The sequence below is a fragment of the Rhinichthys klamathensis genome, unplaced genomic scaffold, assembly GCF_029890125.1.
Source record: "Rhinichthys klamathensis goyatoka isolate OS25496 unplaced genomic scaffold, OSU_Roscu_1.1 h1tg000211l_1, whole genome shotgun sequence".
NCBI classification, from domain to species: domain Eukaryota; kingdom Metazoa; phylum Chordata; class Actinopteri; order Cypriniformes; family Leuciscidae; genus Rhinichthys; species Rhinichthys klamathensis.
The window spans coordinates 305,530-320,666 of NW_026606736.1; the positions used below are offsets into that span (position 1 = coordinate 305,530).

General features: G+C 37.4%; 2 protein-coding genes across 5 annotated transcripts in view; one reads left to right on the forward strand and one right to left on the reverse strand.

Moving 5' to 3' along the window:
- Window positions 1-1,487: 1,487 nt before the first annotated feature.
- fam210ab (family with sequence similarity 210 member Ab) lies at window positions 1,488-4,752 on the forward strand. 3 transcript variants are annotated; one of them, XM_056263964.1, is made up of 4 exons: window positions 1,488-1,623; window positions 2,593-3,040; window positions 3,990-4,101; window positions 4,216-4,752. In XM_056263964.1, exons 2-4 carry the CDS (start codon window positions 2,637-2,639, stop codon window positions 4,534-4,536), a joined length of 837 nt encoding a protein of 278 aa, XP_056119939.1. In that variant the 5' UTR covers window positions 1,488-1,623; window positions 2,593-2,636; the 3' UTR covers window positions 4,537-4,752. The 3 variants fall into 3 exon arrangements, with proteins under 3 accessions (XP_056119939.1, XP_056119938.1, XP_056119940.1); XM_056263963.1 differs by having other exon boundaries at window positions 2,602-3,040; window positions 4,216-4,750; XM_056263965.1 differs by having other exon boundaries at window positions 1,489-1,617; window positions 2,602-3,040.
- A 5,130-nt stretch (window positions 4,753-9,882) lies between these two features.
- ldlrad4b (low density lipoprotein receptor class A domain containing 4b) overlaps window positions 9,883-15,137 on the reverse strand; it is a 51,356-nt gene continuing 46,101 nt past the window's right edge. For both annotated transcript variants that reach the window (XM_056263983.1, XM_056263984.1), the window contains 2 exons: window positions 14,929-14,979; window positions 9,883-11,578 (listed from right to left, as the gene is read on the reverse strand). In XM_056263983.1, coding sequence (XP_056119958.1) covers window positions 11,027-11,578; window positions 14,929-14,979 — 603 coding nt within the window. In that variant the 3' untranslated portion in view covers window positions 9,883-11,026. The remainder of the gene's footprint in view (window positions 11,579-14,928; window positions 14,980-15,137) is intronic.

The window sequence follows — 15,137 nt, forward strand, 5'->3', positions numbered from 1 at the left end:
CTTAGTGACCCTATTCATTCACATAAGAATGTTTTAATCTGGTCATATACTCATACGTTAACCTATCAGTGACTCTCTTCATGTCTGGTTTCACACTACTGGTCATGAGATGTGATTTGAGGCACCCAGGATAAGAAAGTACCAGAACACTAATGCTGCTCAGCATTTGAACATCCATGTGGATATTTACCCTGTTATTTTCAAGTCAAACTAAATGTATGATGACATTTAATGAAATTGCCATTATCTTGCTTTTCTGTTTCCACGGTTTGTCTAATCTTCTTTTTTTCAATTTAGCTTAATTGGATCTGGAGCCTGCTGTCTTATTAACTGACAAGATGACAAGAAGATTGTTTTAATAATCTTAGTTTTGCATAACAACAAAAATCAAAGGAAGATTAGAGCCAGTGAAAGAGTTGCACATGTTGTTGATTCATTTCTGTAGAGACCCAGATGATTGAAGGGAGAAGAATTAAGGCATAGGGTCATGAAGGACATAATTATGTCATGTTGTTACATTGCTGCTATTAGGGTTTACCAATGTCCACAAATGATTACTAATTGCTCCTCAGTGCCTCTCTAGGAAATCAACAACAAAAAAAAAAAAAAAAAAAACACTATTATAAAATAATGAAATAAAGTAGATTCCAATTTACCTGCCCTGATCTGTACTTTGCTGTCCATTTGCACAGAGGACATCAACAGAAATAAAAACATCAGTCACTGATATACAACACAGCACCCAGAGGAAATCCACGCAGACACATGCAAACTCCACACAGAAAGGCTTCCTGACTCAGCTGGGATTCGAAACGGAGACCTTCTTGATATGATGTGAAACTCCTGGCTCTATTTCTGCTACTTCAGCTAAAGGAGAACTACAAGCCTGATAGACGTCCATCTAGTGGAGAAAAACGTAATTGCAGCTTAATACATAATTTACCAGGGAAACGGTGGAAAAAATAAAACCGGATATATAATCCAGCAGACATACCTATAGAAATGCTCGTATAAGAACGGTAGATAATAACTTATTGTAAATATAACGGAGTCTAGAGTAGCTATTTAGAGTAAAATACGTTAATTAATTAGTAAATAAAAGAAATCTAATTTCTTTAATTTTTATTGTTATATTTTTAAAGCTTTATTTAGATTGAAACAACTCATTCAAAAAATGGATATGTATTCAAAAAATGGAAAAATATATACAAAATAATAACAACAATAACGACAATAGTACATTATAATAATAACAACAGCAAGAATACATTTAAAAAATAAAAGATAATTAAAAATGATAATAAAAACATGCGGAAATAAAGACTATAGGGGTATACAAGTCTAACCAACATCACTAATTCCGAGACAAGTACAAAAGCGCTTTGGGTTTTAGAAAAATGTATTATTATTAGTATTATTAATATAAAAGTCTCAAGGTCAAAGCTAACCTAAGCAGAGCGATCATGTGCTTACCCTCAATTACTACATTTCCCATGATGCCGCGCGCAGCAGCTCCATGTGGATATGTCTGGAGAACGTGCGAGTACATGACATAAGTCTATTGAGGAATGGAGCTCTGCGCGGACTCTCCATAAACTCACAGCAGACCTTCAAGAGGTGAATGTAAGTTGCCACTTTGTTTCTATAACTATTTCTTCCAGCTGATATATTTAGTTTTGTTTGAGCTGTTCTAGGTGTGTGTGTGTTTGATCCTGTTGGAGTGGCAAAGCAGTGTGTTGAAGTTAAGATCAGGGCCCTGTTGACTTGAGAAGCTCTAAGTTAGTGTTTTTACTTCTGCAAACGTCTATCTGTCCTCCAAAACAACCCCCCAATGTCATATGTTGAAGACTAACAAATAGTGATCATGCTTGTAGTTCTGGGCAAACTGATGTTACTTCATAAAAACAACATGTCAGGAATTGAACCCTAAACCTTTAGTAGATTAAACGTGTTTACACTTTTTTGACTGAGTAAATATCTGTATTCATATAATGTTATGAAGCTAAACATAAAGCAATACAATGTTATGAAGCTAAACATAAAGCACAACTAAGTTATAGTTTATCAGCTAAGATGCTTGGTCTTTTACTTAGAAGGTAGGAAACATGTTACAGTTGTGTTAAAAGCCTTGTACATATAACAACACTGAAGAAAGGGAATATTCTCCCTACTGCAAAAATGATAAGCCGATAATTAGTCAAGTTTAGCTGACTGGTTAAAACTAACCTCGTTAATCTTTGGAATTACAGTACTTTGTCTTTAACCTGATGAGTCTGGTGGTTGACAGAGAGCCATGACCCAAACCTCTGACCAAATAGCATGTGTTCATCATGCTCAGCCTGTGTGGCTTTTGAATCATTACTTATGACTAAATAGATCATGGATAGTAGCTAGAAATCAGGATGTTTTTTTATTGAAGACACTCCCATGTATCCCTGGCACTAGTTAGCTGTATATAGTGTAATTATCCAGGCCGACTCATACATACAACTTTATTAAATAATCATTAAATTTTTTGACTGCTATTGTAGATTCTGTCCGCCAGATGTTAATAGTTTGTGTGTAATTGTTGTATGACACTAACCTCTTTAGCCTGTCCAGGACCTGTAGGTGGCGCTCTGTTGGTGGGGGAGGTTATGCAGCGGATGTGGGCTCCAGTCGCACTGCGGCGTGTGGTCCTGCTGCGCTCGGCGTACCTGGGTCACACCCGGGCTTCGCGGGAGCTTCCTGTGACCGTCCGGACCTCACGCTGCTTCAGTTGCACTAATGTCATCAGGACGAAGGAAGGCCCCAAAACGTCCACAGAGGAAGAAACGCCATTAAACCCTCCACAAAGTCTAGCTGGGACTGAGGGTCTTTTTAAGGGTGATACGGAGTCTGGCCTTCAGAGTAAGGGTGATGTCGACCCTCTGCAGGACAAATCTATTGGGCTCTTCCAGAGATTTAAAAAGACATTTAAACAGTATGGTAAAGTCATGGTGCCTGTGCACGTCGTCACGTCCACAGTGTGGTTTGGGAGCTTCTATTATGCTGCAATGAAGTAAGTGACCAGCATCCTGCACAGAAACGCACCATTAGTAAAAACGAACAAGATGACAAGTGCCACGCTTCTATTTTCAGATGCTCTGTCTTTACTTCAGTTCTTTTTCTGAACGTGCTTTATTTTGGCATTGACTACAAAATTAAAGGATTTAAGACTATTTATGTATTACATTTAGTTTTTTATTTTTAATAAGGTTTTCATCTGGTGTTTTATAAAGATAACATTTTGCTGATAACTATTTTCATGCAATGACTGATAACACTAAATTGTCAATATTAAAATACACTATTTTGTCTAAATAAATGAAAACACTAAAAACTAAAATCATTTTAAATACTGTCGCTGAATATAGGCATCACAATATTATAAAGTACAGTATGAAAAATGGATATTCATTTTTGTATTTGTTAAATATTACATTTTCAGTGTTATTAAATTATTAGTGTTTTTAAAGAGTTAGTTTAAAGTGAATGTTAGTTGACAGCAAAGGTCATTTTAATGTAGAAAAGAGCATGTACAATTAAAATGAATTTAGAAATTAAACAAAAAGCTGATAACTAATATGGTACCGTTATAATATATGTGCTTCACTAATTAATGTAGCTTTATTAATATGATGTATTTATATATGTAAATGAGCTCATTATGTATGTTGATCTGTTGACTTGTGGTACTTGATGGGCTATAAGAGTTTTGAATTCAGTAAACTACATGAATTGAGGTGATTTTGCTTTAAAGATGAAAAGATACAGACTAAGCGCACAGACTTTAAGGTGAGGCTGGCAGGGAGATTGAGTTTTACCAGATAAAGTCTGTCTGAGCTTCAGCAGGACTGACAAGCTTTAACAGCGTCATCTGGACAATCAACACTTTGAGGTTACAACAGCAAACAATCTCTCTTGTAAAGATAAATGAGTGACATGTTAATGTTCTGTGTTCTCTGCAGAGGGGTGAACTTGGTCCCGTTTCTGGAGGTCATCGGTTTACCGGATTGGATGGTGGGAATTTTGAGAGATTCCCAGGGTGGCTATGCACTCACAGCATATGCCATGTATAAGGTATATAAACAAAATCTAAGATTATTTGACAATGACATGGATTTTTAATTATGTATATGATATATGAATAATCATTGTTAATGTTATTTTGTCGCTTTGTCTATCTGGTCACAGCTCGCTACTCCTGCCCGATACACAGTTACACTGGGCGGAACGTCCCTGTCTGTACAGTACCTCCGCAAACACGGATACCTCTCCACCCCTCCGCCTGTTAAAGGGTACCTGCAAGACAAAATGGAGGAGACCAGGGAACTACTGACTGAAAAAATGGAGGAGACGAAAGAGAGGTTTTCAGAGAAGATGGAGGAAACCAAAGAACTGCTCTCAGAACGAATGGAGGGGACTAAAGGGCGCTTCTCTGAGACTAAAGACAAATTTTCGGAGAAACTGCAGGAGACGAAAGACAAAATGTCTTTTCGTAAGAAAGCCGACTAGGCTGCATGGTATGCTGTGGTCCAATCAAGCCGCCAAGGGAAGAGAATAATTTCTAAAACCTAAGTGTATTGAGGAATGTTTCACATGATCAATAATTACTCACAATGTCACAAAGTGTTTGGTGATTACTTAAAGGCACAGTTCAACCAAAAATGTCTGACTGTCTTCTGCAGGACACAAAAGAAGATATTTGGGAAAAATAATTCTGTCCATATAAGAAAACTCAGTGGAGTTCAAAACAACACTTGAACCCATTGACTTTCATTGTATTGTCAAACATTGTTCATACAGGTTTGGAACAATATGAGGGTGAGTAAATGATGACAGAATTTTCATTTTTTGGTGAACTATACCTTTAAGGTATTGAATGTTCGCACACAAGATCTATTATCATGTCAAATGGTTTCCATGCACTTGAATTTACAAGTTGAGTGCTTTGGAGAGAAACAAACTTGAACTAGCAGTAATACTAGAATTATATTACCGAATTAAGCCAAAATCAAATTAAGAGTGTTTGTGTGAGTTTATTTTAGTTCAATTGTTTTAATGTAAGACTATTGGAAATATTTCTACTTAATCAAGTGATAATTAATATCTATATTTAATGATTTTCATTGTTTTATCATGTTTGTATTTGAGTTTTTGTGCATATTGCCTACACAGTAATCTAGACTGTGCAATGTCTTGAATTGCACTTTGTGCTTATGTAGTGTCTGGATTGCATACAAAGTCAGTGGGTAAAAAAGACAATTGATAACCCACTTTGTTCCTCTTTTGACATTTCAAAATGTTTACTTTTATCAAAAAATATTACTTGAATGAAACTTTTTTTTTAATCTAAACTCAAATCACCTCAAAATGCCAATGTCCATTGAGAGAATAATAAAAATTGATAATATGACATGTTCAGGATATTATTTCAATTCAAAAAACCTACAAGTATCAGACACGTCAGCAACTGGTACTTTTAGTTTATTAGTTTAACTGCAGTTGGACAACAGCAGAAGTACAAGCATAAAAGTTTGACTATAACAGTGATTAGAGCAACATGTTTTGATTACTTATTCTGAAAATAAAAAAGCATTACAATAACAGACCTTATGCTTAAAACCTATTAATTACAACACTATGATGTAAGTAAAATAAATATCTACGTATGCATGTTTGTAAAATGTCCACGCACATGAACATACGAAGCATCATGAGCAGGGGGGGAATTTATAGAATATAAAAGGTCTGATATTGTGCCGATTTTTATTTATGAATGTCTGTTATCAGACACTCGATAAGCATCAGAGTAAAACAAGTCTAACCCATTTCAGTTATTGTTAGTTCTCTGTGCTTGTGCAAGAAAGAAAAGCTTCAAACACATCTTGGTACATTGCTCAAAAAGTCACAACTGCTGTTAGTCAGGTGCTTGTAGTCAAAATGGCGTCGCTATGTACATTATCTTCAGGTTTATAACTATAGACATGCGAATACAAGCTACTGTACAGTGGAGCACCAGCACATAAATATTTGCAATTTAAAATCTTTTTTTTTTTTTTTTTGCTCCTATACACTACATACACAAGAATGTCTGAAATACAGTATATAACAAAAATAAGAATGTTAAAACTACATCTCTCATTTGGTTCATTATTAAACTTGCAAATACAGGAAGCACAACACAGGGTGGCATGAAAAATCATGTACATGTTGGGCTTAAAATGAACACTTGTTTTAAGCAAGACTGTCATATCACAATCCCTCAGAGTTTGCGTCTGTAAGTGGGAGTCTGGCACTGCTAACTAGTTTCCATTCACTGGATCCCAATTTATGACTTAGTTTAACTAGGTTAGAATGGTTTTCTGATTAAAAACCTAGTCAAATAAATCTTTTTGCATCCGTGCAAGTGTGCCTTTTGTGGTTGGGGCAGTATTTAAAGAAACATTCTAATCCAGAACAGCATTTTCATTCTTTCTGTAGCAAGATGTTACTCAATAACAATCTATGAAATGCTCTGTAGCTTAGTATTTTCATTAAGCATCTTTCTGATAATGAATTTTCTTGTTCGCCAAAAATAAAAAAAAATAAAAAAAGCACATTTGAACTGAAGGCATTTACAAATCCGTTGCCATCATGTTAAAATCTTTATATCAACTATAAATTGTTACATTATTAACAATGTCTTTTTTCTGTGGTTTCTACCCATTGGGTAGGATATGTGCATTCAGACTAACTTTATTTACAGCACCTTACAAATAAAAGATAAAAAAAAAAAAAAAAAAACACATTACACAGAAGAAAGCACCATTGGAAGTGAGGCACAGCTAAGGTGGGAACTTTTAGAGTGCAAGTGGGTTCCTACGTCGCTCAAAAACAACACGATCGATAGGCACCGATTCAGCTCGTGAGTAACATGCAAACTCCTTGGACAGTAGAAAACGGCACAAAGCTCTTCCTTTGAGATGGAAACAAATTGTGGAGGACAAAGGGAAGTATTTACCAGGATGGTGCAAGGATGGATGATGGACAGACAGGCAAAATAAAAAAAGTGCAGCAGATGAGAAGCAGCATAGCAGCAGCAGCAGCGGGAGCAGCAAACTGACTAATGAAATGGTTGAAGACAGCCAGTGAAAAGAATAGAGGGACAGGTAACAGGGAAAGCATACAGTTCTGAATGCAGTGACATTGTGCTCTCGCGTTGCTCTTTGTAGCCTTGGTTAATTTTCCCAGATGAACTGAGAGAAACATCTCCCTCTGACTCTGCAATGTTGTGAGCTTTTTAAAGCATGTGCTTGAAAGACAAGAGCATAATACACCATTCAAACGACTCTACAATTCTATACTGAGCTTAGCTGCTGGAATTTAGCCATTCTTATGGGACTTTCTGGGATTCTAGAATAATAATTTTGAAATTCTGGGATTATTACATTTAAATTGGCTAGAAATCCAGAAGCTAAAAGAGATAGGATTCTAGAATTCAAAAAAAAAAAAAAAAACACTTTCACCATTTTTTTTTTTACTTCATAGCAAATTAACAAGCTTTTGTTTAACTGAACATTCTGACTTCGTGAAACATACCTCAAACAAATTATTATTTTTTAAATAATAGCATTTTGTTTCTCCGGTTTACCAAATAGAGGAAACAAATATGGAATCACCTTGTAATTTGCATTTCTGAAACATATATATACCGTTAAAGTTTTTGTTCAGGAAAGACATATCAACTCAATGACATTGCCAGAAAACAGTCCAGATCTCAATCTGAATGAAAAACTAGTTTAATGGAGAATTAGTCCATGCCTCAAAAAAGAAAAACACCATAATAAAAGTCCAAAAAAGAAGCAACAAAGTACTAATTGTGTGTTTTTGTTGATGATTCCATAATTTTCCCTCAATCTGATATGGAAAACAATATGCAATTAATAAAAAAAAACTGTAATGGAACCACAATGTTCAGCTATTAAACAGACATTGTTTTGTGTCATATCTGTGATTTGTTGATTTGCTATAAAGCAAAAAAAGCTGGTTGAACGTCCTCCAAGTGTGGCGATTCCAACATTTTTGCTAAAGCCGGGTGCACAGTTACACACAGTACGATTTACAAATAGTCCTTATGATTGTTGCGAACATGTTCCTCGCTGTAAGCCATTTCACACTGTAAGATCTCAGTTGTCATTGATGTCAGACTGTACGGCAGTCAAGACGCGTTAAAAACAGACGCACACAAGAAAGCTCGCCCGGATGACGCGCGACGCGTTCGGTGACTGTGATTACACGCGGGATTGAAATGGTGGCTACAGGGAAATCTCTAATGTAGATTTTGGTCGTGGCTTGTCTTGAAAAACAAAGACAATTTGATGGTCGTCGTAGAAGTCACACTGCAGGACTGTGAGTCAAATCTTCTGACAATGCCAGAATTTTGTCTGAGGTAAAATTTGCCTTTTTTTTTTCTTTTTTTTCTTTTTTTTGCAACGGTCGGTCAGTGAACATGTCAAACTAACGATCAAAGACTTCAGACTTCAAAATTAGTCTCAGACGGCCAAATCGTGGCCAAAATCGTACAGTGTGCACCAGGCTTAAGGGATGTAACAGCTAGGATTCTAAAATTCCAAATCTAGCCCAGGTATTCAGATTCAAGAATTCCAAATCTAGTCCAGTTTGATGTGGTCCTAGAAATCTAAATATAGAAGAGGAGAGTGCTGATGTGTTAAGTCTGGTTTAAAGCACATGGGTCCAGAAGACATCATTTCTGTCCACATAGAAAAAAAAAAAAAAGAAAAGAATAAAGCCAACCAACACAGACATGAAATAAAAGCATTCAAACACATTTTGATTGGCCGACTCTTAACATTCTGAGTACAAATAGAGTAGCTTATAAAGGTGAATATGTTGCTTTTGAATTTTTTTGACCATGATCCTCAGCACAAAAAAAAGAAAGAAATAAAAATCACCATGTCCTTTTCACAAGTCCATCTGTCCTTGACAGACTCAGTGGTGACTAAAAACAGGGCCTCAGTCTTCAGTCTCCTTATTAAAGGGATGTGTGTGCACTAAATGGTAAGAGTCTTTGGGGTTTCTTCGAGATTTTCTCTACCTCTGCACCAGATTCTTGGTCAGAGAAACATCCTCTAGCCTAAATGATTGTGATCGATTACACCCAAGCTTGAACTGAATGCAGAGAGCCGCTCTGAGAAGTACAGATCTTTGATTTCCTGACTGTATGTCTACGTGGCAAATAAGAGGAACACATATGGACAGGAAGAGTTCGATGTTCAGGACTGGTGCGTGCTGAAGCTGGTGTCAGGGTCGGGTTCACTCTGGTTGGTGACAGAGAGAGAGCAAAGGCAACAGGACAGAGGATTGCTGGGTAAAAATAGGTATTTTCAAAAATGCCCATCACATTAGCCCTTGACTTCACCACATTTTTAAACCTGATTAATTCTTGTTGGGGACTAGATAATACAACACGCAAAAGTTTTTTTTTTTATTCTTCGACCGCACTGGCATTTTGATTAGAAGATTATGCCAATGAATGTCTATGTTCTGGTATTGGCTGTAAGAGGTGGTAACCCAAAAAAAAAGTGTGGAAAATGTTCGCAGGTAGTGACTAGTGTCAAAAACAAAAACAAAAAAAAAGATTAAAAAAAAAACGCACTACAATAGAGAACTGGATTATTTTATAGGTTCATTCGGTTTCAGTTTTGACTTGAAAGCAAAAGTGCAAAAGGCATGAAATGGTGACCTTAAAATTGTAGAGATGCTATTTTCTTGACAGACTCCAATGAGGAAAGAAAATCCTTTAAAAATAATAATCAAATTATATATATATAAACAGAGAGAGGGATAAAAATTATTTTTATAGTTTCTCACTAGAGTCAATTAAGAAAATAACATTAAGATTTGATTAATTTTGCCTATATATAAATTTTTAGAATAAATACATGGTTATAATAAAAAAAGAGTTGATGAGAAAAAGGTTGGAGAACCTCTTTAGAATAAGCGACAATCTCATAACATGTCAAAACCTGTTTGGATCTCTTAGTAAAGCCAGTTTCTTTTTAGGCAAAATGTCAACCGTGCCACCAGCCAACTGATCTCAGATCAGCTGTAGTCTGTGAAAGCAGCTGAACATGTCAGTGGTGAGGATAGATGAGAGTAGAGCAGACTCTCTGTATTCTGTGCCTCTTTTAGACCAAGGTTATTTTAGGCTGGATCAGAGATTTTTCTTGTGCTGAGACAGACAAGATCACTTCTCTTTCGATAGAAAGCTCGCACTGAAGCATATGATCGGATCTACATGAAAACGACAGTACAAACAGTAAACACATACATCACCACCCCCACTACCCCATTCCCAAATTTCTCTGATTAACCTCAACAATAGTGCAAAAGTTCAGAAAGGGTTTTCAATTTATATGTATAACAAGTCTTTAAGACAGTCGACGCCCCATCACACCTTCCGCATAAACCTTGGCACTAGGATTTGGATTTTCACCCTTTTTCGCATTTGTTTTGTTCATGCTGCACAGATCTCGGTCTTTAAATAAAAAAAATGGAAAAAAGAAAAGAAAAAGAAATTTCTATCCACACAGCTAGTATGTCAACGTGTGTATTGGGCAGGAGGGGGGCGTTCAAGGGGGATACAACGATAAAACCAACGAGAATAACAACAACAAAAAGCCTGTCTTGTGTGCGAATTACCTTCTCTAAAGTTGTCGGCTATACACAAGTAATACAGAGCGATTAAGGTGGGAGACTCCAGGCAGTGCATAAACCCCAGTTTTAGCGCAGCTGGTCTGACAGAAAACAAATGAAATGTTTTCTTTTGTAAGCTCAGCTCCATATTCTGAATTTTTTATAAAAACACATGGTTTTGCTTTTTTTTTCCCTTGCGAAGACACATTAAGCGCTGTTGTGCACGGGAGTGTCAAGAGGGAGAACCTGTTCCCTTTATGGGTGGAGAGTGATCGCGATTGGCCAATCGTGTGCTAGCCCCGCCCCCTCACACTAGCTCCTCCCTTTGTCTGTCTTTGTTTAACGCTATTGTGCTCTCTGGGCTGTTTAAATCTGTCCGGCCCCTGGGTGGAGTCTGCACAGTGACAGTGAGGGGCGGGTTATTGCTGTGCTGGTGGAGGTAAAGTACGATGCCCGGCTGCTGCCCAATGACTTGACTATAAGCGGGCGGAGGGCCCTCCATGCGTCCATGGGTACTGGAGCTGGTGGCGCTGATCCCAGAGTTGCTACTGGGAGGTCGCGGCCCACCGCCACCCCCAGAACTGTGCATGTCAATGAGGTCGCTGTCAAAGATGGTCCGGTTGGGCGGGGCACGTACGGACTCTCTGTTGAGCTCGAGCTGCTGTTCGGGGTCTCTCAGCTGCAGTGTACAGGGGCCCTGGTACGGTGGCGGTTCCTCTCCGTCTGACAGCGAGATGGTGGGTGGCAGGTCGATCTCGTGCTGCAGGTATGGGTACGTAGGCTGGAAACGTCTGAAGCGGTTGTGCTGCATGAAAGTGGGAGCGGTGAAACGGTCCCTTGGCTGAGGAGCGTACACCACCTGCGGAGGACAAGAGAGAGAATCCAAGATCTAAAATGAAAATCTGCCCTCTTAGCTATAAAGTCGTAAAATCAGTAACTAATAATTAGACATTAGCAAATACTATTATTTAGGGGTGGGCGATATCTCGATATTTAAAATATATCGAGATATTTTTTAAACACGATATGGATTTTGACATATCGTAGGCTATATATTGATATATTGTTTATATTTAATCCTGATTTCGCCACTTTGCTTGTTTGCCTTCTCTGTGCTGTGCTCGCCCCCGCCTCCTTGCTTTTGTTCCCCCTCACCTCGCGTGTTGTCTCATTCAACAATTGTCTCATCCGCAACCAGCCCGGAGGCTACAGAACTCCGAGTGTGTCTGCGCGCGAGCGACAGAGCACGAGAGAAACCGAGTGTGAGCATTAATTGCATTAGTAAATTGGTAGCCTACATACTACAATATATAATTACTATATAAGAGGCATGGAAGTTCGATTAATGGACTCCAGTAATCAGTAGGCTACTACAAACGTCTTGTTTTAAACTATTGCCGGGCTCGAATTTCGGCGCGGGTATTGCGCATAATTCTAATCATTCCCGCAGGTCTCCCATTTATAATGCGGGAAATTCCCGCAATCGTAATCCACACAGATTATAAAATCAAATCATTCTTTTAACAACTATCTGCCAGACGCAATTTCACAAACAGCGTGAGTGTTCAGCGGTGTCGCGTCTTCTATCTCTTCTCTCAAAATGTGTTGTGCAAGGCAAGCATCAAGCGCTGCGGCGATAATACACACTCGCGTTTAGGAGTCGGGACATGACGGAATATTCACTTGCACAATCGGGCCAGCAGTGCATCGTGACTGAAGTTTACCATTTGCACGTCTTTTTTAAGTCCTACCAGTTTAAACATTCAAGCGATTTTAAACTAATCAGTGCTCGCGCGCTCTCTGAGATGATTTTCTATGCGCACATTCAAAAACAGCTGGCCAGTAACAAAAGTTATTTTTCGCGGATTATATTGCTTTAACACGCAAAATTGTCAATTTCGGTCTTCGTGAGTAGGCTATACTCTAAATATAGTCGGTTTTGTCTTTAATAAGCATAAAACGTATGCCAGTATAATGAACACAGGATCCGTGCACTAGCTCTTAAAGTGACGGCAGCCATATGTGTCTGTCATTAATTTTGTTGTCAATACAACAAAAGATAGCTTTAAGTTAAAGGAATCAGGATTAATAGCCTATGTATTTAATTTATTCAGGACTAAAATACTACCCAGTGTTATTTTCCATTTGATTACTTTATTCAGTTTCTGTATATGAATCACTGATCTATATAATGTCATTCTATATAGATCAGTGATATGAATACTAGTGTTAGACCTATTCAAAAACTTTTCTCTTTATTTGTATCTTTATTCTATTGTATTTATTTGTGCTAGTCTTTTCAATTTAATAAAACAATTTAAATCAAGCTTCCTTGTGATGTGTAATGTGATGTGTATTCTTAAAGGGATACTGGATTCAAAAACGGTAAAACTCAACAGTTTAACTCTGGGGGAGTTGTAAAATGAGCCTATTTCCAAAAAAAGTGGAGTATCCCTTTAACAACAATATTACCCCATTGTAAAAATGCAATGAGCGCAAACATTTAGGCAAGATAAATGTAATAATTTTGTTTGGAAAAAATGACCCCCCCCCCCCCCCCCCCCCCCCCCCCCTCAAAAAAAAAATCCCCCCCATGAGAATCATCTAAGGGGGGGATTTCCCCCCCATTTTCCAAAACGAAATTCAGGCCCTGTGTTTAATAAATAGAAATAGTTCGAGCACATAAACTTTCATATGGAGGATTAAATAAGATTCAATTTATGCAAGATTTCACAACTAATCACTGACACTGTACCACAACCAGGTTTTAAGTTTCTTAAGCATCAAATAACAATGACTCTGAATTTTATCCATTAATCGAACTTCCATAGTGCATAGTTCTGCGTTGAATTTTCTCATTTGGTTACATTCTGTTATGGAAAATTAATTTTCTATTGATTGTAGGCCTATATTTTGAGTTGTATTCACATCCATTTTCCTGTAAAGATAGAGAGATATATATCGAATATCGAGATATAGCAAAATATATCGAGATATATTTTTTGCTCCATATCGCCCAGCCCTACTACAAAGATTAAGGGCACAATGGGAGTAGTAGTTCAAGGATCATCCCTTGTAGGGTTTTCAATTACCAGTCCAGATCTTTGACCACTTGGGTGTAATCCAAAACTAGGGATATAACGGTACACAGACTCCAATGAAAAAAAAGTAATAATATAAATAATGATGCTATTTTTTTTGACAGACTCCAGTATGAAATATTATATATATATATATATATATATATATATTAGTTTACATATACTGGTACATTATAATTATAGAATAATTAATTTTATATTTATTGTTAAATTCATATAATAATATACCAAAATAATAATAATAATAATTATTATTATTATTTATTATATATGGATATTTTTAAAGGCAAATAAAATCTTGATACATTTTTAAGCTATATTACCCAGCCCCATACCACATAAATCACAGAGAAAGAGAGAACAACATGATTAACTAGAACAACATCCAAATAAATCAATTTTTACAACAGACAAAATTGTTCATTCAGAATTGTTCATATTCTACTCATGTCACATCCACACAGATAAAAAAAATGACTCTACCATTTCCATTTAAACTCACCAGAGCCCCAAACTTAAACAGTCCCCAGTCCAGACATTAGTATGCTAATATGCAGCTGATAAAATATCCTCATATAAGTGAAATCTGCATGTCAGTTAGCCAATGCGATCAGTCTCATTACTGCAGGGGCCACGTTTACATTAGCGAGTTGGATGCTGATGGGAGGCAATTTACGCAGATAGACTGTGAGTGTCTGGTCTCTCAGACGACCGTCTAGACGCTGCCAGAGGAGGGTGAGAGATTAATGAACTGCTGAGAGGCAGCATGCATCCCGGTGAGAGAGACCCCCCCCCCCCCCCCCCCCACACCCACACCCACACCCACACCCACACCCCACACACAAACAATGAATATATATATGCAAGTATTCTCTCCACACACACAATATTTTAAGTGCTATCACTCACAGACACAGTCTCAGAGACTATCCTCCCTCACATACGCCTACACTGAGAAGCACAGGCACACTCAGGCATATGACACAGCATACACTTGAGGAGACTTCACTGCTTGTTACAGGCAGACATGCCATTTATACAAGGAGAACAACAACCATTGAAACAAGCTCCTTAGAGTATAGGACACACACACACACACACACATTACCTCAGATGCTCCTTGTCTCAGCCCATTATCTGATGGCCACAAAGAACCCTCCTACAAACAAGGATGAAAAATACACAGATGTAATATTCTGAATTACTTGCAATTTAAGATAATCTAATCAATCTAATAATATTGATACTAAAATACTGATACATAATAACTAGTCAATATTATTTTGTTAACACCTGACAGTTGATTAAAGAGGAACA

Bases quoted from the DNA above. Each gene is read 5' to 3' on its own strand.
- fam210ab (XM_056263964.1), top strand. From the start codon at position 2,637: ATGCAGCGGATGTGGGCTCCAGTCGCACTGCGGCGTGTGGTCCTGCTG. The intron at 3,041-3,989 runs GTAAGTGACCAG...TGTTCTCTGCAG, and splicing joins TTCTATTATGCTGCAATGAA to AGGGGTGAACTTGGTCCCGT. The intron at 4,102-4,215 runs GTATATAAACAA...ATCTGGTCACAG, and splicing joins CAGCATATGCCATGTATAAG to CTCGCTACTCCTGCCCGATA.